General features: G+C 36.2%; 1 protein-coding gene across 4 annotated transcripts in view; it reads left to right on the top strand.

The window, feature by feature from the left end:
- The first annotated feature begins 963 nt into the window (after positions 1 to 963).
- Positions 964 to 22,632, top strand: part of LOC131062331 (KH domain-containing protein At3g08620) — a 101,880-nt gene continuing 80,211 nt past the window's right edge. The window contains exons 1-3 of one of the 4 annotated variants that reach the window (XM_057995972.2): positions 964 to 1,628; positions 1,809 to 1,894; positions 12,895 to 13,040. In XM_057995972.2, coding sequence (XP_057851955.1) covers positions 1,534 to 1,628; positions 1,809 to 1,894; positions 12,895 to 13,040 — 327 coding nt within the window. In that variant the 5' untranslated portion in view covers positions 964 to 1,533. Of the gene's footprint in view, positions 1,629 to 1,805; positions 1,895 to 12,894; positions 13,041 to 22,632 lie in introns of all 4 variants that reach the window. The other 3 variants (XM_057995970.2, XM_057995973.2, XM_057995971.2) reach the window with 3 other exon arrangements.

The raw sequence follows: 22,632 nt of genomic DNA on the forward strand, positions 1-22,632 counted from the left end.
GATTTACCTCTTAGGTCCTATTCATACTTGTTTACCTAGGGCATTCTTAGGGTATTATCACTTTATGTCTCAAGTCATAGGATCAAGATACATGCCACAACCTCTTAGGTCCTAATCATACTTGTTTACCTAGGGCATTCTTAGGGTATTATCATTTTATGTCTCGAGTCACAGGATCAAGATACATGCCACAACCTTATATTGTCTTATGTTTTTCCTTGGCCTATAATATCAAGAGATTCTTACTGCAAATATATTAAACTGTATTCACGTACATCCATTGTGTATTTGCATCCTTTGATGAAATATAGTTATTTTCTTATATTTGATTTTTTTGTGTTTTCATTAGAACTCCTAAATTTCGTGTGGCTATCTCCATAGCCAAATCTTGTATGGTATAGAGCATTCTATTAACTCGTACATGTTATTTGTTGCAATTTCTAATGCATGTCAAAACTTATCTATACAAATTTTGGAAGTTTATAAGAAGTTGAAAGTTGGGAAAACAAACCTACATAAAAATAAAAATAACCTTGTAACCATTTGAAGAGGTTTTTGACAATTGAAGAGTTGTCTTCATATACATTTGTAAGTTGGTTGTATACTAGTTCATTAGATTTGGATGACTGAACATTGCATACAAAATTTATAATCTCATTAATCAAAGATAAATACATGAAATATAAATATGTTGTAGACAGAAATTATTATTATTGAAAATTATTTCGTAGACCAATTTCAAATCCATTAGAACTCACTATCATATTATTGAACTATAATTAGACTAAAAAAAACATTTTTATACTAGCCAAATATCTTTTTCCAAATAAAACCTCAAGATTTATATCAACTATTTCTTCCCATTATCTTTTTCATTTCTATTTATAACTTCAATTCCATGGATGTGATCTGTGCCACTAGGAGTCTACTGGATTGATCTGACCCACTCTTATTGCAATGTATTTTCCTGCAGATGGCATGTCCCCTCGCATTGTCCTCCAATGGCGGCCCCACTCTAGCAAAGTGCCATTTACACGTGTCCTACTACTAACACAGGTACCAAGTATGAGTGCGGTGCAATGTTAAATTACCGTAACCTGCGAAACGGGAATGGAGTCCTACGTTTTATAGGTCCCTAATTTAGAACCTTAGTGCTGGGTCGGTTAACCAAGAAACTTTGATCTAACTCGTGTGAAGTATCCATGGCCAGTCGTCTGGGATGAATATGTATTTAAGCGCCACCATCCATGAAATTCTTCACACGCATCTTTCTTCTGGAAAAGTCCAAGCTTTCGTGGGGCTAAAACAAACAACGTAAACAAATTCGCTTTTATCTTAGAAAGGTGCATTCCCTAATTTCAACGGAAACATTCACACTCCAAATTACTGACAACCATATTACACCATTGAAACTTCCTCCATTCTTTCAGTTACATGAAATCATTAAGAAAAACCTTTAGTTTTCCGTAGTGTTGGTTCTACCTGCAAACCAACTCAATCGAAATAGATTAAGAAAGAACATTTAGAAAAAGAATGTCCGGAAGGTATCTTCATTACTCCCCTGCCAGAGCTCACTCCCCCCAGATGGGAGGAATGCGCACAGCTAGCACTCCTTCAGACCATGACAGGTTAAAAAAAGAGCATTTTTCTTTTGACCGATTTTTGTTTATTTGTTTTATTTTTTGTTTTCCCTGGATCTGTTTCTGTCTATACAGATTATTGGGTCATAGTTGTAGACTGTGTTTCAAAATGTGCAACTTTGTTGTATTCGTCCTTAATCCGATCTTTTGTAAATTTTGTCGCAGCAGGTACTTGGCAGAACTCTTGGCAGAGCGTCAAAAACTGAACCCTTTTGTGCAGGTTCTGCCTAACTGCAGCCGTCTGCTGAATCAAGGTTGGGTTGTGGACTATTGTTTATCTAGTATCCTTCTGCTTTATTTTGTCCATTGGAAAGCTAAATTAGGAAAGATTTAATTTTGGGTCGAGTTATTTTGATTATACAGTCAGTAAGGGAAGCCTCCATGGCCCTGAAGAAGTTCTATTTAGATTGAGTTATTGTTCATAACCCAGACCCAGACTAGACCATACAACATTTTGCATATACTTTTTGGTTCTCGCTAGGATGCTTAATGATGGACATTGCATTCTCTGTTGACTTAGATTCCAGGTCCGAGAGGTATCTGTCCTGCTAAATTTGCCTAATAGTTTCATACAGCTTCATCTTTTCATTTTAATTTAATTGCCAATCTAAAGCTCAGCTGACTGCAGCTGGAATGGAATTTTGTTTTGCGATATAGAAACTGTGCCAAAATGATTCTTGAACCTTGGCTCCATTAAGCTAGTAGAATGGGAATTGATTTCATACGAGCAATAGATAGGGATCGTTTGTTTCAACCCTGGAATGCCAAGGGGTACTGCCTGCTAATAAATGCATCTGGACCTTGGGGAGGTCTAGAGTATATTGTGTGGGAAGTCATTGCGGGCAAATGAATAGAGGTACACTTTATATTCAATTACACGGCCCTAGAAAAGTCATTGCCTACAAGTTGATAGATTGCGTCGATGCCCATCTTAAAGATAACCTATATTGCTACTGACAAAGGGATCTGCAGCTTGTAAGAATAGAGTGTGTTGTCAGGGAATTTATTGCCAGCAAGTAAATAGACTGGAACCTTGATTCTAAATGTAAGGGTTCTTGAGTACTATGTCAACATTTATTAGAACTGTGCACCACGTGTCCTATTACATTCCTGGATACAGATCCAGACAAAGTCAGGTCTGCTAGGCACCAATAGATACTATCTCAATATTTTTGCACCCATGTTATCGTATGTGTTGGACATGTCTATGTTTGTTGCAGTGGGTCTCACTTCAATTTCGGCTTAGATGGGGTTGGTTCTCTCGTTGTGGTTGATATATATATATATATATATAAAAGTTAACAATAAACAACCACAGCTTATTCCTGCAGATCTCTACCAAAAAACAGGATTCAGTTGAACAGTTGATTGAATTCGCCTTCTCTCTATTTATTATAGATGCCTCTATTGGCACAAATCAGAATGCTGCTTTCCAATAGGAATCACCAACGAGATAAATTCACAGATCATATAAATTTTTAAATGTCACACTGCTGTAGAATTCATTTTTCACAAGCACATCTGACGTGTCATTGGATTGACACTTTTTATCAAACTCACAAATTCCAGTATCGCTGAAAGAATGGATTCAATCCCAATCCTATGCTAAGAGAGAATTCATTATTGGCACCTTCTATCAGAACCCTGTTATGCCAGGGAATTTATCGTCCACAAGCAAATATTTTTGTTTCTTCTTATCAGAATTGTACATTTGTAAAGGGATTTATATATCTATCAGTATCTTGAAGTGCCAGCACTTTTTTTTTGTTTAAACCAAGGAATTTGTCATTTCTCTGCAAGAAATATTCGTTTTATGAAATTCAGTATAAGACCTGCTAGAAATGAGATTGTTCTTTGAAACCCTGCACTCTATTAAAATGTTTTAATACTGGTGCATATGAAATTGGTAATCTTGACACAGAAACCTTTGACATCCAGGCATTTCCCTGTGTTGAAGAGATTTAATTGATGTCACAGAAACCTTTGACATCAATTAAATCTAGTTGATGTTTCTCATCCCTTGCATTTTGCATATCCTCTAAAATTGTGCGTTTATGATTGACATCTTCTGCTAGAACCCTTTATTTTATTATTTCATTGTGTCCAAGCTAAGCAATTGATTCATTTTTGCCTGAATGCTTATACTAGCCATACAATTGACGTCTTATGCCTAGACCTCTCATAGCGGCAGAATTTCAGTGTGCAGGCTAAGAATTTAACTCTTGTGCCAGGAGCCTGCAAAAGTAGGCTACATGTCTTCATGAGCTAATGTAGTGCCATGTGTTGATTGCCAATGGTAAATATTCAAGATCATTTAATTTCTTTTAGGTCATTTATTGATAATTTGGTTTTTGTTTGATAAAGTTAAATATTATTGAATTAAAAGAGAGGGTTAAAATGCCACAATTACACAAGAGGCCTGGAGTAGCCAATCACCATTGGGAGGGGCACAAAACAAACTGACAGAGGGACCAGGTCTCTGGCCACCTTATTACAAATTTAACATATAACTAAAACAAAAACATCAAGAAAAGATATCAGCCTAATTGTTCTCCATGGTTTTTGCAGTGAACTCTTCATCATGAGCAGACTATCGTTTCTCATACTAGCCCATAGTACTTGATGTAGAACTTCTTGCAAAGAGAACATAGGAGGCTCTCGTTACATTTGGCAGTAACTTTCATAAATTTCATAGCCATGTGCACATATTCATGAGTATTAACAATCACATGGATCTGTTCTTCAATGATTGTATAGAGATTAGAAACCCTATCATTTAAATTTACAGTAATATTCAAACAAAGCTTTGTTGAAAACCTTTTACCCCCTATTGACCGCATCCATGAGCTCATTGATCCTTGTACAAGCGTTGGTGTCTTTTCCCTTCCAAATAACCTATAGCTTTACTTCAGATCTAATCTCAATCTTAGGGTTGGAATGGTTCCCCCAATTGAGAACAAAGTAGCATCATTTTTAGAACCAGTCTTCCTTTTGTTCAGTGAAAGGCATTCCCAAGGAGGACTGGAATTTAGATCCCAAGGAGAATGATAGTGGGTCCTGGGGTTGGTTCAAATCCGTAGCATCAGGTCTCCTAAATTCCAAATTTTCAAGTACAGTGTGTTAGTTCTGATAAGTATATCCATAGCTGATATTTTCTTCAGGCAAGATTTCTCTCTCTTCTTTTTGCAATTACAGTCTCCAACCCTGATATTTTGCACCCATGAGCAAATTTGTCTTGACAAAAAGGGAAAACAGCGGTCTCCTTTCTTCTCTTGAAGTGTCTACAGCAAGCTTACATCTCTTTCCTTTCTTAAAGCATAGGAAGATCTGTTGTTTTAATTTCCTAACAATGTTTTTCAAGCTAATTATATTTTGAGAGGCATGCCGATTAATCTGCAAGGGCTTGATTGTAGAACAAGTCTGTCAGTGCTTCTCTTTATGGTGTTTCTGTTTCTGGATCTGTATAAGCGATCTTTTATTTCCTTGTGCAGTTATGATGGAAGCTATTTTATACATATCTGGATCTCTGGAAATGGTCATTTGAATCCAGTTCACCTAGATTTTTGTCATATTTTGGGCAAAGAAAAAACTAAAATGTTAAATTTATGTTGTAATTTCTTATATTTTGTAGTATTAAAGTTGGAAGAAGTCGTCAAATCTATAAATGATGATTTTGTTTTAATTGGAAACACTTCTATGAGCTATATATATTGAACTTTAAACAATTCAATACACAATAGAAGGTTTTCAATAAAAAGTGGCTGGTAGGCATGCATGGCCCATCAAAATACATGCAAGAAGTACTCAAAATTGAGTCAACAAGCCGAATCACAAAACACATGTTGCCACTAAGCACAGGCCATTATATGAGGAGGGGGAGGCAGATTGTCTCGTCTAGGAACCACCTTGGGGGATGGTTCTTCGAGAGGAGGATCAAGAACCACCCAACTGCCCCTAGAGTCCTAAATAGCAAGTAGCATTAACGCCCCCCAACATGATGATAGAGGCACAATAGAAGCCTTGATACCACCCAATACTGGCCAAGAAGCTTTCCTTTGTGGGGAAGGAGTCCAACCCCTCCATTGAGGAGGGCACAAGAAGTGACTTTATTTTTGTGAGCAGCTTCATCTATAAGGAGTTGGTAGTGGCAATCATTGGGTAATGTCATTAGGCAGAATTTTGATAAAATTGCCACACATAATAATTGACAATAAGGTTATGTTGAAGAGAGATCAAACACAACATGAGATTTTGTGGGCTAGGATATCCTAAGATCCAATATATGTAGAAATAGAATAAACCTTTAAGGTAGGGCAACATTGTACAATACTCCTTAAGGAAGAGGCTACTCCACACTTGTCATGCCCCCTGCAGTGAATACATCTTGGCAATAACCTGAATGGAATTAACATTGAATGCATTTGGTTCAGCATATAACAAAACCGTATTAAGGAAGAACGAACAAGTGCGTTTCTGATTTTGTTTCCCAAATGATTTGTTAAGATAACAAATCAGTTACGTGCAGTGATTGAGAACTAAGAGGATATGCCATCTTTCAAGGAAAGGGTTTGATCAAATGTCACCACTTTTCAGCGATAGAAGAAAGGTATAATAAGAGATTGGGAGTAGAAGGAAGGCATGAAGAATTAATAACAAGTATAGAACATCAGGAACATCATCAATCCTCAATCATTGGAAATTATAAAATTGCAGGAAGCAGATCAGATCCTCAAAATTATTAGCAAACTCCTCCAAGTCACAGCAGTCCAAATGTTATGATATTATTACTGTGGTAGGCAGAACTGAATACAATATTTATCCATATTTCTAGATATGAACATAAATATATAATGTATGATTGTATCAAGTGTATGCAAATCTAGTTATCTGATCTAAATATCTCTGCATTTAATATGATTACGTTAATCCATTCACGTAGGATAAGGAAGGCAGAAATCAGCAATCAGGGAAAAGAGCTTAGGGCACCCTCTTGCAGTGACCATTAGGGAGAGAACGGCTAAGGGCACCCTATTGCCAATTCCCCTTCCAATCCCTACGTGAAGGAGTGTTTTTAAACATAAGGATCTTGAGCCATGAGTGTGTGGAGGAGGATTGCATGAAGGGAGAGAACAGCTGATTTAGGGCACCCTTCCTTGCCACCTTACTCCATATCTTCCATGACTAAGATCCGTATACAAATCAGATTTGCTATGTAATAATGTATATATAATTTCCTGGCTGAACTATAGATTCATTCACGAATGTTGTTTGCAATATTACCTAAACTTAATATTTAAGATATCTATATGTATATGTGCATATGTTTTTCATGTTGTGTTGCAGGATTTAAAAGATCAAGGGTCATACTATTAAAAGATATTTATTTGGTAAGATATAACCCTAACCCTAATTTGTTGCAATTGTGATTTTAGGGCAAAATCTAGGGCAGACTAGGAAGGGGACATTACACCACTATATCTCCAAGAGATCCCAAACGCATAACATACTCTCCACTTCTCCTTACAATGATATTCACCTTCTTAATATAGACTCTTCCTAGTAACACAATGGATGGGGCAATTGACTTAACCCATGTAGGCTTACTCATTACCTAATATAATTGATTACACAAGTTATCCAAATGACCTAACTTAAGGCATGTGTTCCATATGTTGGCATCTCCATCAACCTATATACACTATAATATTATATCTTGCAGTTCATAACATGCCATCCTCCCTTGAATGTATCATCTCCAAAACATGGGAAGAAGCTAGATGGTAAGATTGTTGCAAGTCATTACAAATATGTGGCCATGTGTAAGATCCCACCCTGATTTTTTAACTAAATTTTTTCCACTTCTTCCCAAAGTTTATTTTGTCAATTAGTTGTGTACATGTAATTTGAAAGGTTTCTGATTACAAGTTTAAATGTTGCTGGGTTTTCATTGATCTCAGGTAACATTCCATTCAGCTTGGCACAATATATTCATTGAACATAAAGACCATTCAACAACAAAGACTGAAATAACCACAACATGGATAATAAAAGCTGATTTCTGACATCAATTTTGCAGACTTGCAAGTGACAAGGGTAAGAGGCATTATAACAGAAATTTACCCATTACATTTCATTGAATAGATGACAGTACATCGGCAGATTTGAAATGTCAAATAACTACAGTAGTTTCTGACCTCATACAGCAGCCGATTTCGACTACTTTGAGGAAGCTTGATCCTCATCCAAACCCCACATTGTAACCACAGTTGAAGAGCATCTGAAACTTAGTATTTTCTGCCCTGAATTCTTCACATCAGGGGCAATATGCAGCTATATGTCACCTGCTGTCCTCTGGTGTACTCGTGCCATTCTCAACATCCAAATGCCAACAAAAATAGCCTTTTAACAACAGAAAGACCACTTGCTGCAGCTGAGTGGTCAACACCAATGATCCCAAATGGCACAAAAATACTGAGATTTCTTTCCAAGGGTCATGGCTGGCTGATAGAAGTCACATGCCACAAAAACAAGTCTGAATTTTCAATCAAATGAATTCCTAATTGCCCATCAGGAGTTTTCCACAACCACACTCAGCTAAAACTAAACCTTCACGCCCAGCAAAGGTTTAAAACTTCTGAAAATGATCTTTCATTGATTTGCTCTGTCGCCCAAACTCCGAATGCAAGACGTCTAGGAAAGAGTGCAAATCGCCCACAAGAAGAAGCTCATTCACTAAATCTGCAACCGAAAGAATTTTTGCCCAATCCTTACAAAAGTTAATGCCCAGCAAAGAAGAAGCTCATTCACCAAATCTGCAACCAAAAGAATATTTGCCCAATCCTTTCAAAAGCTAATACCCAACAAAGAAGAAATAACCAAGGTGTCCCAATTTGTCTAGGCAAACTTCAAAGTTTTGAGAAACTCACGATAACTATCATGCAACTAAGTTTTCCAACCAAGTATGGCATCCAAATCTCTTAACTTGCAAAAAGCAAGGGAATATCTTTCCGAAATTCAGCACAATCCATGATCTTGAATGAATCACACCGATGAAACTAGGGTTTCCCTCACCATTTACAAATTCTTCATAGCGCACTCTCGATTTTTGAATGGAACCGCTCAATGGAAGACAAAGGGTTTTCATCCTCAGCTTCAAGAAACCATTGGGGTTTAATGAGAACTCCTGATCTTCTTCGATGCCCCTTCTCCAATGGGAAGACTCTCGTCTTATATCCCTTAAGGGACACGTAGGGGTGTGAATTTACCAAGGGTCTTCTTATTCTTGAAAGGAGGCGCCTCTTCAAACTGACCGCTGCCTAAATACTCAGTTGGCCTTAAAGAAATTATTATTTAAATATTGCTTAATCCTTAGCCTAGTCGGCCATTGTATGATATTCACTCTTTTGCCAATAATTATTTATTTATTCTTGGGCTTAGTTGGACCTCTTCTAATAGCCATTATTATTTCTATTTCTTATAGTAGTCAGCCTTTGTTGCTAATGCCCAAGTTTTGGCTGTTCGGTGTAATCGCACCTCATTAGTCATTGTTCATGACATTTGCTAATGTAGCAATGCTTAATCATTCTCAATTTAGTTGCCGTGGTTGATTTGCATATGGATCGCTGGGTATTCCTGCCTTGATACAATTTAGGAAAGCAGAAAATGGTGAATTCTTATTAATAAGACTGTTTTCTTGAGCGTTGATGCCTTCCTTATGGCAGGGGCATGACACACCACTCATGTGCAATGCCATTAAGATGTATAGCTGAATATTTAATGGCCTCTTCCATTGGCATGCTGGAAATAGGTGTATACTTTCTGAATCCATGCTCTAGCTGAAGTCTTCCTTGAACCATTGTAATAAGGAAGAGTCAATTTTCCCACCTTCTTCCATAGATCATGGTTTTGTATTCGATCACCAGTGTGGGGTCTATGCTTCATTCTAACATCAATGCAGTCCCTCGATGATATAGCAGCTTGGAACTCAGGACCTCTACTCTCCCAATCATGTTTGAATTGATCCTACAAATCTGTTATTTGAGGCTTATTTTCAATTGGTGCTATTGTCCTAGGTGGAAAAGTTGGCATAAGAGGGCTCAAATTGATGGTTCTAGTTTGCTGATTTGGAACTCCACCATGAGCTGAGTTCTTTCCTTAGCCATTGTTGCCTTTGTTGTTGCCTTCATTGTTACCTCCATTATTGTTTGCACCAATATTTATCCTCATTTGTTGAGCCATAATTTTTGTTAATTGTTTGAAATGTTGATTTTGTTGTTGTGCCTTTTCTTCTGCAACTTGTTGCCCTCTAACCAAGGCATCCAACAAATCCAAAAACCTCTCTTCCCCTGAATCTCTTGCATTTCTGTCACCCATATTTTTTGTGTTTTGTCTTTTTGAAGCCCTCTGTTCTTCTGCAACTAAATTTGGAGCAGACTTGTTCCTGCGATAATGTAGTGCAAAATGTGTTTGCAAGCTAGACATATCACTGCTCTGTCATGTCGCACCCTCCAAGATGGCAAGATACACTGCTCTGATACCACTGTAATATGCAGCCCTGTTTGCCTTTGTTTTTTTTGTTTTTGTTTTGAGTGTGTTTGCAATGGTTTTGAGATGCCAAATAAAGTCAAATAGTAAAGTACTTTGTAGCAAATAAATAACTTAGAAAACTAATGAAACTAAGGAATATAAGAGGCTGAAATTCCAGAATTTATTTTTCATCTGTTTTTGCAACTTTTCTCAAATGTAAGAGCAACCCAACTCATAAAAAGACATTACATATCTAAATCCAACGTACCCACTAATGCAACCATGAAACAACTGGAGTTGCTCACAAAATATGCATTCCAGAGATGCCAAAATGCTCCCAAAATGGACTGCTAGGTGCAATAAGCTCGAACAACAATCAAAGACTCCATAATATGCAGAAATAACTCTCTGAAACCCTGAGTGGGATGCCCTAGCTGCCTTACACCCAACCCAATGAGAGTATGACTTGCATAGAATGGTACGGCCAGCCTAGAAGAGAGTACAGCCAACAAAGACAAACAAATGAGCAATGAAAACTCTCCTCAATCTCCTCAAGTTGGTCTCTGTCAATCAGATTTACAATGAGCTCTGCTAAAATTGAAATACAAACTCCATGATAAGCCTAGCTGTGATCTTTGAAGTGAAATCACCAAGAACTCCATAACATGGAGAATGTTGCCTATAAGGGTTTCCGCCCTCACAAACCAACAAAGAGCAATCCTCCTCTAGAAGAATTAACAATAACAATTATCAAACTCAACATGTATGAAATGAACTCCCAAAGATGTTTTTATAGTCTCCCCCAAAAGGTTTGACCCCTTTCTTGTTGCACACTTTATTTAATAAAAACCATCCTTTTTTAATTCTCCAATGTAGCATTAAATAAAGGGTCCCATATATTTAAAATAAATCACCTTTTCACTTTATAAGTAGCCCTTTATATTTCTTTATTAAATAAATTAAAATAATGATAAAGTTATTAATTAATAACTTATCATTACTCTATTTAAAACTACCAGACTGTATATAATACTGAGATAGTTATCAAAACCGAACCCATTGACAATAGTAAAAATAGCAACCCTGCCAGTTGGTCTAGTTGGTGCTTGAAACAAACAAACTAAAAATAGTAAGTATTGGAAGACTAACCTAAAATCACTTCAAAAAAGTGAATTATGCTCATAATAATGGTGGGAGCTCAACTAACCATCAAATATTGTCAAACTGCTGGATAATCTGTCTCCAAGGTTCCCTAAGCCTAACTCATTAGCTTACGGGAACCAATTGGATAGGCTAAAGGTCCACCAACTCAATTGGTTAGGAAGGGGACATTATACACACCTCAAAATCTGTTTTGGACCTCTCTAGGTTCTCCTGAGTGAATGCTTTTGAAATGTTCTGGTACCACATGTTCTCTCAGATTCCTTTGTTTTGGGAATCAAAATTCATGGAATAACATAACCCATCATCCTACTTCCCAATTATGGTTTGTTTTTTGCCTGAATTGAATGTAGAACTTGAAGAGAGTTGCTAACAAATAGCTTCATTAATTTTGATGTGCATACACCATGGCTAATGCTTTATTTCCAGTGGTAGAATAATTATTTTCAGCATCAAACAATTTATGTCTGGCAAAACAAATTGGATGGTTGGTATTTTTTTCATCATTTTGAGATAATATTTACTCAAATAGTAATATCAGATCTATCGACATGCACTTGAAACAACTTCTTCAAATCCAGGTAAACAATATAGGCAATCTGGTCCTTAACAAAATTTAGTAGCCTTCCAAAACACTTATTACAGATGAATTGGTGATCCTGTTTTACATTTCCCCTGTTGGCACGACTATTTCAACAATAATTTTGAGTGAAATTTTTTTAAACAGTAATACCCTATATGTTCTAAATAGGAATTTACTTCAAAATGCTTTAGTGGTCATTGGTGAATCTAAAATAGCAGCAACTTAGCTTGATCAACCGAAATCTCCTAATAGCACGACATGCCCTAACAAAACATTGATTGGAATGAAAAAATTACATTTCTTAAAATTCAACTCAATGTAGAATGCTCTACATTGCTCAAACATTAAGTGTAACATAAAAATATGTTCACTACCCAGTCACTGAAATACAAATTCTAAGAAGTCATAGATGAAGTATTTTAAAACAATAACTAATGGTTTGGAGTATAAATAAATCTTTATCCATGCTCTTTGAACTAAAATGATCCATTTTGGATCTCCAAAGTTAGTAGGAACTTAGTCTTGACTGAGAGATTAATTTTGATACTACATAATTACCTAATACAAAAGTTCATATTCACATATATTTTACTATATCATATGACAGGTATCCTGTTTAAATGATTTGTGAGTGCACGTTCATGTTTGTATGTTTTAAATCTATATTTGATTTATTTTGGAGATTAAGTTTTTCTTGAGTTTTTTGATATTCTTATAACCTATATAAACCACACAAAAGGAGTTAATGGACATTCTTGTCTTTTTTCAAAAGTATTTTTTATGCATAACTTGTTTGATCTGGAAAGTATCTTTGTCATTCATAGTGCAGTATTTGACCATAGTTTTATCATGAATCCAGTTTAAACATTTCCTATGGACAGAATGACAAGGTTTTGTAAAAGTGTCTTACTGTACCATCTAATGTGTGCTCTTTAGCAAAGGAATCTTGCTTGCTTATATTATAGCACATTTGCGTTGTGACAGAAATTCTACAGGCCTCTGGTGTGGTTTCTAACCAGGGTTTTGGGGGCAACGATAGGCTAGAACATGGCAGTCCTTTGGCATCAGGAAGTCTTATTTCAAATGGAACAGGAATGGATTTGGGGGGTTGGGGAGGTCTACAGTCTGAGGTAATTTTTTTGTTCCCTTGTCTTTTTCAGTATCTTAGTATACTTTGTTAGATGCCTTTTTATGATTAACTAGATTATGAAATGAGTTCTGCAATATCAAGGCTTGTGTGTGGAAGTCAAAGTTGTTTCCTATTTCATAATATGATGTATAATAATTGTCAGGACTATCCAACCACCAATCAACTGTCAGTGTAAGGCTGGATTAGCTCAATTGGAGTTGTGATTCATATGCAACTTTCCATGCAAAATTTCTACGACACATCCGAAGCATATTTGTCATGTGGAACAAACTGATCTATATAAGAGTTTAAGAAATAAACAGACTTTGCAAATAATCAAGAATTTAGCAGTTTGAAAATTGAAATGAATAACTGTCAGTACTCAGTAATGTGGTAGGTGTCATAGGATTGCCCATGACAGTCTTGTTATCTAAACCAGCAAGTACGCCATTGGCATGGGTGGCTGCATTGTCATTAGTGGCTACCCTGCAGTGATCTGGGGAGAAGTTTAGGACATTTAATTGGCAATTCTAGATAGATTTCTGAAAATTTCCAAAAGTAGAAAGTTTCAATATTTTCCATGTATTTTATTTTTAGTTTTTGGTACCCCTTGGAAGTTCATTGAATAGATATTTGGGTTTCCTTAGAATAATCAATAGTAGTACACAATTTAAGCTGTGCAATGCATATCAAAAGTTTTGAATTCCAAAATACAGTCAAGCAGTGATGACCTAAAAGAGTGACACTGCCAAGCTATCCCCACTCCAACAGTTTATTTCACTTTCCAAACTTTTTTTTTCCTTTTTGGATTGTTAATCTCTGCTCCATGAAGGATGACTCTTTAATTCCCTTTAGTTCTTGAGAAACTTTTGCGAACTTAGATTCTTTCAGTATTAGTTGGAGTATTTAGAATCACTGTCATTGAAGTGGTCCACATATTTGCTACAATTCCACCTCAACATTGGACATAGAATCAGAAATCCAATTCAATTATGATAAATCGCCACTTGTGGGGTTTGCCGTTTCTCCATTTTAAGAGAAAATCAGGTCAGTGATCTTTCACCACAAAAATAGTGGACTGGGATTTTTTCACAATTTTCATTTTTTAGTAAAAAAAACAGGAATTCTGTTCTTTTATCAATTTTTGAAATTCTTTTTCTCATTTTTCCCCTAATCCTAATCTGAATTTGTGCAATTAAATCCCAATAAATTGAAAAATTTGTATCTTTTGGTATGCTTGGTTAGTCTCAAGAATTTTTTGCTACTATGTTTGACATAAGGGAAGTACCAAGTATGTTGTTGACAGTTTGAGTTGACTTCATAGTATTATTGTTAACAGTCCATGGTTTTTGAGGACATGAGACAGTAGAGAGGCCTTAGTTGTGTGTTAGTTATTCCTAATTCTCTGACTTATACCAAAAATTGTCAGTTAGACGATATGTTCTAAACTACCATTTGAAGGATGAGCTTCTCTACCACGTGGGACAAATCTATGTTCTTACAAGAAATTGTCAAATAATGATTTGGGAGGCTCAAGAGAGATTTTATGGAAGTACTTGTACTCAAACTTTGTCATAATGCCACCATGTACGTCAAGACTTGCATGATGCATGGAATTTTAAATCTAGTCAATTGGAAGTACAGTGTGTACACACCTCTATCAACTCCTGATAAGCTTGGTGATACATCTCAATGGATTGCATATTGGGCTCATTGATTTAAAACTTAGTGATTACTTGAAGGACTGATGAGTAATTGCTAGTCGAAATTTGAGACAAGTGACTCACAGGAAATCTCACTACTGAGACATTTTTAAAACTCGTTGCGATTCTAGGCAAAAATTTGATATACTCGGCAAAAATTGTGGATACTTGTTGACTTGCCCATATAAACTAATAACATGTGATGCAATTTTGTCATTTTATTTCCACATTTTTTACACATTGACTATTGAGAGTTTGATGTGTTCAAATGCTGTCTCTGAGCTATTTCAATGCCATGAGGGTTATCTTTCAGAAGTTCAGTCTTCAGATGCTGCGAGAGGCATTTAAATGAATATGTGTGAGTCCCTGTTTGAGTTGTGAGTGTGAGTGAATGAATCTTAAAAAATTAAATATGCATCACAAAGCTTAAATAATCAGTGAAACCCGGGGACATGTTTCCGGCATAATTCTAGCCGTTGTAGAAACGGAAATGGGTCCAGGAATGGGGAACGAAAGGGGACATTTACTTGCCATTTCCAAAACCAAAAAAATTTGCAGAAATGTTTCCTGTTGGGGGGGACGACAGAGGAAATTCATCCAACTTTGAAAAAAAAGGACTTATTGTATTGCTTAGTGGCCCCCACACCTTGCAATAGAATAAAGGATTCCAAACAGCAGTTTGCAAGCTTCCACATACAGTTCACACCATTTAGAACATCATTTTAGGGTTTGAGCATTGAGTGGCCTCCTGCAGTCACCATCCATAGCCAATACAACAGTTTGGGAAGCATTTGGGATTGCTGGAGGGGTTATACTTCAACGGCCCTGACATGGGAGGCAATGCTGCATGTTTAACCACAATTCAGTCTATCCTGGGTTCATTTTAGGTGTATACTGTATAATGAATGTCATAACAGCGTAAAGAGCTTGATCATTGATTGCTGTCCTAGCAGCATTCTAGTGCATATTTTGCAAGTGCAGATTGAGATTGTGTAATAAGGACTGCAGACTTATATTAGTGCAGATTGTGTAATAGGGATTGCAGACTTATGTTAGTGCAGATTGTGTAGGGATGCTTATCATCTAAGGTGTTATTCCAGTTTTCTGTCCAATATTGTTATTAATATTCAAGGTACATAAATCTGAACATTGTATAAGGCTATAAGCTTTCGTATTGGCTAACTTCCACTGTCGAAGTGTTATTTATATCAGCAACAATATTTCTGGTTATGAACAATTCAAATACAGTTGGTGATCTATGCACATTGATTTTAGATTTATCAATGTTATCTTTTGAATATATTTGAAATTTGCCCATATATTTGAAATTTCCCTATTTTTCATATAGCCATCCCCTTTGCCGTCCCCTCCGTCCCAAAATCGGCAAAAAAAAAATTCCATCCCGAAAACTCGTTTCTCTTTCCCTCCGTCCCCTCGTCCCGGAAACTCGGGTTAATATGGAAATAATCTGTCCCGATACATGCTCTTTGCGATTTTCCTTTTAAATCTTGTCCTTCATTCCACAAATTCTCATGTCAGGGTTTATACTAAAATATGATCTTAGCCCTATTAGTAAATCTGTATGTCCTTACAAATAGAAACTAAGGAGGGAAAATCTAGCCTCTTGATCACATCTATGTAAATTATTGAAGCAATGCCACAACTTTGCTCAACAAAGACATGACCAGTTTGTATTAATACATGTGTCCTTTTTTTCCGTAACTTCTTTACTTTGTAAGGCTTAAATGTGAACAAGGTACATGGCGTCAAAATCAAATCTATTTGTTTTCAATGTTAAAAGTTAAAATGCATACATTATTTGTAAATTCTTACAAATGTTTTATTGTTTGTCACTAAAATCTTGATTTTTTTCTCTAAATAATCTATAATATTCCAACCTTAACACAGGGTATTTGTAATGTCCCTTATATCATGTTCATTTATATATTTTGTATAAATATATATTTGTTCATTTTATGGATTACTTTAATCATTTCAATACATTATTATTATTATTATTCCCAAATTACAAGGTTGCACGGGTACGTGGGTACTTGGAGACTTTGGAGATTGGTGTTGGTACCGGTATGGCTAATTTTTCAAAATAGGAGACGTGGGTACTCGGAGATGCCAATTTCTTTTAAATATAATTTAATAATTTATAAAAATTCTGAAAATATAATGACATTGAACATTAAATATAATGATATTAAATATAATATAATAATTTAGTAATTGTCGTTGCAACGTTTTAAGAAATCCTTGTTACCTGCATTTGTTTTGAGCGTTGTTTTTTTTCCGTTTGTACTGCATTTTGATTATTTTGTTGCTTGTGTTTTTTTTTTAACATTTTAGGGTTTCCTTTTTTTTGTTTGGCTTGGAGACGGTGAGAAACAGGCAGATATGTTAGCAGGAAGTTTCCTCTCTATGGAGATGTTTCCAACCAAGTTTCCGGTGCGGGATACGCGTCCAAGTCTCTGGTACGAGTACCTAGGGGGTGGGTACGAGTACCCATGCAACTATGCCAAATTAATAGTAAAGAATTATCCACAATTTATTATTAATTAAATATATATTATTCATTTACAAAGTTTATTATTAATATTATATTACTTACTAATTAATATAATCATCCACAATTTATTATTAATATCTTTGTTACGTGCCTTACATATATCAAAATTTGTTTATATATATATACCAAAGACAACTGTTTGTATTTAAGGGTCATACATTGAATCTCAAAGGCATAGCCCAAGGGATCGTGTTCCCTTGGTAGACCATAGCCAATCGGGGGGTTTTAAATATGACCTCCCTTGCCAGCAACACATGGATAGGAAGTAAAGAGGGAAATATGGAATGGAAAGGAGAAAAAAGAGGGAATCGGGTAAGATAGTAAGCTTGCCAGCAAGGATTAACAGTAAATAGGGTCAGCAACAGGTATGTGAAGATTCCTATTCAGCATTGCAGCATAACAAGTCATTCATTTTGTTGAAACTAAATTATCACATATGATCCTAATTAAAATAGATTTCATTAATACGATATAAGGGTGGGAAGCAAACATTATCCCAGTCTATATATATATATATGTATGTATGTATGTCTATCTGTTGATGTAATCTAAGGTTGGATAATACCACCAAAAATCTGTTTATAACCTGGAATAATACTGTATTTCAATGTAATGCTGATAATATAAGGGACAATGTAACAATTATAATGAAATGATGGCAAATAAAGGACTAATGATGATAACAAGATATTATTAACATATAGCATTGATGATAACCTGATATAATGTACTAACATAATATAATGGAACTTGTGATAACAATGTTAAGTCTAAACAGTTATAGTAACTGTGTATCTTGATGGACTGAATTGGACATTAAATATAATTTCATTGGAATGTCATAAACAAGATTGTTCATTGTATATAAGGGACCTTCTCTTAGGTATGCCACTCGATAGTGGATGCTTAAAACCTGCCATATGGAGCCAAGAGGGGTGTAGCATCTGCTCTTGGGCTTAAGAGAGGAGGTGGTTGTGATGAGGGGGAACGGTGTCAGGACACCTCACTGGGTATGCCACTCCATGATGGACGCTTAACACCTGCCACATGGAGCCAAGATGGATGTAGCATCTGCTCTTGGGCCTAGGGTGGAGGATCTCTTGGACACCTATCCAGCTAGCCTACCCTAGTGCACTAAGGATTGGATAATAAAGAATGGCAACTAACCTACAATCTGATTTTATCTAACAAATATAATACTAATGGTAATTATTACATTAAAGAATTGTATCATTCAATCTAATTCATTAGTACATGTTTCAATTTATAAGTATTACTTCATATGTGTTCTCTAATTTTGTGTTGCAGGAAAACAATATACAAAGGTACTCCCATAAACTTAATTACCTATTTTAGATTTGGGCAAATATAGGTTAATTTAAAGTATAACTAATTAGGGGACATTACAGTATTGAACAATCATAAGGAAGTTTAAGGCAATCTATAGTAGTGAGAAGCTTAGATTTCCATGGAAACATAGAAACTCCTAGAAATCTAAAATGTAGCTATGTACCTTTTGCGCAAGGATAATTTAAAATTAAGAGTAATTTCAAAATTTTAAAAATTGTTATCCTGGGCTATTGGCTATTTGACATCCATTAATTAAAATTAAAATTAAACAAGGATACCTTGTTTTATTTTGAGCTATGCATACATTATTAATTATTTTTGGTTCCTTTTTGGCAGGCTTGATTTCCATTTTTTAAAAAGAACAGGGCATCCACGACTACAACTAAGAAAGGCGACAAGCCTAAGGACCCTTGTTGGAAACATGGGACAAAAGGTCTAGGGAATGTTTATTTGCAACCATTATTCTAAACATATGAAAGGAGGTATAGATTGTCTAAAATATCTCCTTGTGTAGGTTCCCTATTGAGATGTTACACCATGTATAGAAGCAACTCTAGAGCTTCAAAATGAAGCGAGAGTTCTCCTTTCAACATTTGAGCAAACAAAACTAAAAAAGAGGACAACAAAGGCAATTGGAGCCTCACCCACATTTCACAATTCTACATGGCCAAACATTGGGGAAGATATGGGGGGCTCTTCTTTCGTTGAGTCATGAATATGAGGATTAGGTAGTGTGGGCATCGACAACCACAAATCTAGTTCTTTTCTTCCTTGTAACACTCTTTGTGAACAACCTTCATTGAAAGGTATTGCATGGAATAGGCAATTGTATAATGAGGCAAACTTGTCATGTGCCAAATTTTGGTACTACAATAGTATTCCCTTTAATATTGCTTCAAGTCCTTATTGGAAGAAGCTAGTTATTGCATTGGCCATGGCAATAAGGGGTCAAGGCCTCAAGTAGTTATGAAATGAGTGGCCCGTTTGGATGATAAGGTCTAAAACATATATATGTTAGCAAAGAAACAAAAAATGATTTGGAAAACCAATAGCTGCAGCATTTTATTTGATGGGTGGATAGATGCTTGGATAGGACACTCATTAACTTTTAAGTGGTTTCAGGAGGATAGTCGGTCTTTTCAAAACCAGTTGATATCTCCATTAAAGTAAAACATGTTGAGGTAGTGATTGCTCCACCCTTCATTCCCTTAGGTGAATGCTCCTCTCTCATCTACTCCTTATTGAACTCATTGTGCTCACTACCCTGCATTTTTTTTTTGTCTCAATGTAATGCACCTTGCCTTTCCTTAAACACCTGTGACCCATTTCCCAAGGCTCCTTACAGCTTCCTTTTCCCTAAATAGGACCTCAATGCAATGCACCTTGCCTTTCCCTAAGCACCTGTGATCCATTTGCCAAGGCTCCTTACAGCTGAAACATAGGAACTTTCTGTGTGATTCATTACGAGCCTCATCATCCAATTTGTCTCTCTTGGGCAAATCCTTTTGAAAAGGCTTCTTATCCTTGGTCTTTCTTGCATGAGAATCGCTTTGACTGAAACTTAACTTTTTGTAGTTGAGGATTCCTTGGCCCTAGCCTTTTTAATGGTTTCTTGTAATGTGGGTGGGCTCAAAGCCTTGATCCATCCTCTTAGTGGATCTGATAACCCGTCCATAAAAAGTACAATCAATCTCCTCTCCGAAATGTTAGTGACTAGAACTGATAGCCTTTGGAAATCAGCAATGTATGTTTCCATTGAGCCCCATTGTTTAAGCTGTGCCAACTCCTTAAAATGAAGCTCAGGATCCTTTTTATCAAATCTGTCAAAAGAAGTCTCTTAGTGAACTCTGCATAGGAATCAATCTGATCATGAACCAGAGTAACCATCCTGTAATGCGACATCTCATGAGCACTACCATCCAATTGAATAGCAGCATATTTGATTGCCTCGTCCTCTGGCATGAGGTTAAGCTGAAAGTAGGTGTTTAACTTTTGCACTCACACTCCAGCTGTAGTCTTTTTTGACCCATCATAGTAGGGAATGGTTAGTTTGCCAACCTCTCTTTGCAAATCACTGTTTTTCGCTCTACCACCCCTAAGAGGTCTATATTTCATTCTTGGGTCTAGGTTTTATTCTCAGGTCCATGTAATCATGAAAATACATCTCAGCCTGAAAATCCACACCCTAGTCTCTCGAATCTTGCAAAATCTGATTTTGCAACTCTTGTAGAGTAGGTTCATTTTCATCCTGTGGACGGTTCCTAGGAGGGAAATTAGCCATAAGAGGCCTAGAGTTGGCTGTTCCAGCATTTTGATTTGCAGTTCTGTTATTAATTGAATTGTCTCATGACCATATTTCTGTCGTTGTTTCAACCACCATTGTTGTTATTATTGTTATTGTTATCGTTGTTGCCCAAAATATGTTGAGCCATCATGTTAACCATTTGAGCAATGTTTTGTTGTAAATCAAGTTGTCCCTTAGCCAAATCATTGAGAATGTCCCTTGTCCTAAGTTCCTCTCTACGTCCTCTATCCCTATGCTCTCTATCACCCATATTGATTTCAACCCATTCACACTCTACAAATGGATCAAATATTGTGTTGATGGTGTTTTTATGCACAATCGAACACAAAATAAAGTATTGAATACTCTATCCTCTCTTGAACAAAGATTTCTCAAATGTTGAAGATTAACAAAAAGGATCACTTGAGATGACTCCAAGGTTCTTGATGTCAGGTCTTGATGTGTTGGATAGCTTCAATGGTATGATGTATTTGCTGTAACTGTGAGGGGACTTACGTAGTTGTTCTTTGCTAGATTCAATTCAAGCTCAATGGAATGACATTCTTCGAATGAAATTGCAATATCACTCTCTTCTACTACTACTACTATTGATCTTTGATAAAAGAAAATGAAAAAAGGGAGCAAGGTTTAGGAAATGCTATGCTAATACTAGGAATGCAAGACAATGGGCAATTTCAAGTGAGCTCAACTAAGCTTTGCTTTGACATGCTTTAAACATCTCCACAACGCTAATGCAATCTTCTAGGGATAGCTTGGTGATTTTCAAATAACTACCACAAACAAAGACACCTTCAAGATGAAGCATATCAATGATGGAAATAACAATTGAAGTTAAGCTTTAGCTAAGATGGGTTCAGTCGACTATGCAAGATAGTTCACCATCGATGGAGTACTAGTAGCATGGACAAAGAGTTTCACTTTCAATCATGCATATACATCTTTCACTCATCTAAAATACTCAAAGCAAATTCTACTCTAATTTTTTTGTCTTTTCAATATTAACTTCTCTCATAAAAGGATGAAGGAACAAGTGAATGCTCCAAAACTCAATAAGTCACCAACACTTCAATGATTGTATTAATTTCTACAACATCGAGCAACAATTCTTCAAAACTCTTCTAATTGATCCATACAAATGAAAATAAGGTGAGCTTATATAGAGCTCTCAGTTACAGTGAATGGCCAAGATTAAATCAGAATTGAGGGCCCAAATTTTGCCACCTAATCCCTAACTAGTTTGTTACAACCGAAATACCTAATTATTGCAAAATATTAAGCATCACCCAATGGGAACGTGACATCCATTTGGCACTAAATATGAGGAAAAGTCTTCCAGTAGGAAAATTTGACGCCACATAGGATCATAACAAACTATCTTCTAGAATCTTGTTGCCATTATCCTTTCCTCTTTTTGCAAATTCAACGAATCTGGATGTCAGTGCTTCAATCTCAGTTATTGGAGCTGTAGGTAGGTTCTTCAATTGTTCTTCCAAGTAACTGACTTCATCCAAGCTTGAGGCAAAGGTCGCTTCCCATCCTGGCTCGAAATCTCTTGTCTTATTGGCAGGTACGGTGAATGAGTGGATATCATCTAGCTGCCTCTCAGAAGGTGATTCATCCATTCCAAAGAAGATAGTCTTCATTCCCTCAGCTAACTGCT

The sequence above is a fragment of the Cryptomeria japonica genome, chromosome 5 (assembly GCF_030272615.1).
Source record: "Cryptomeria japonica chromosome 5, Sugi_1.0, whole genome shotgun sequence".
Lineage (NCBI taxonomy): Eukaryota > Viridiplantae > Streptophyta > Pinopsida > Cupressales > Cupressaceae > Cryptomeria > Cryptomeria japonica.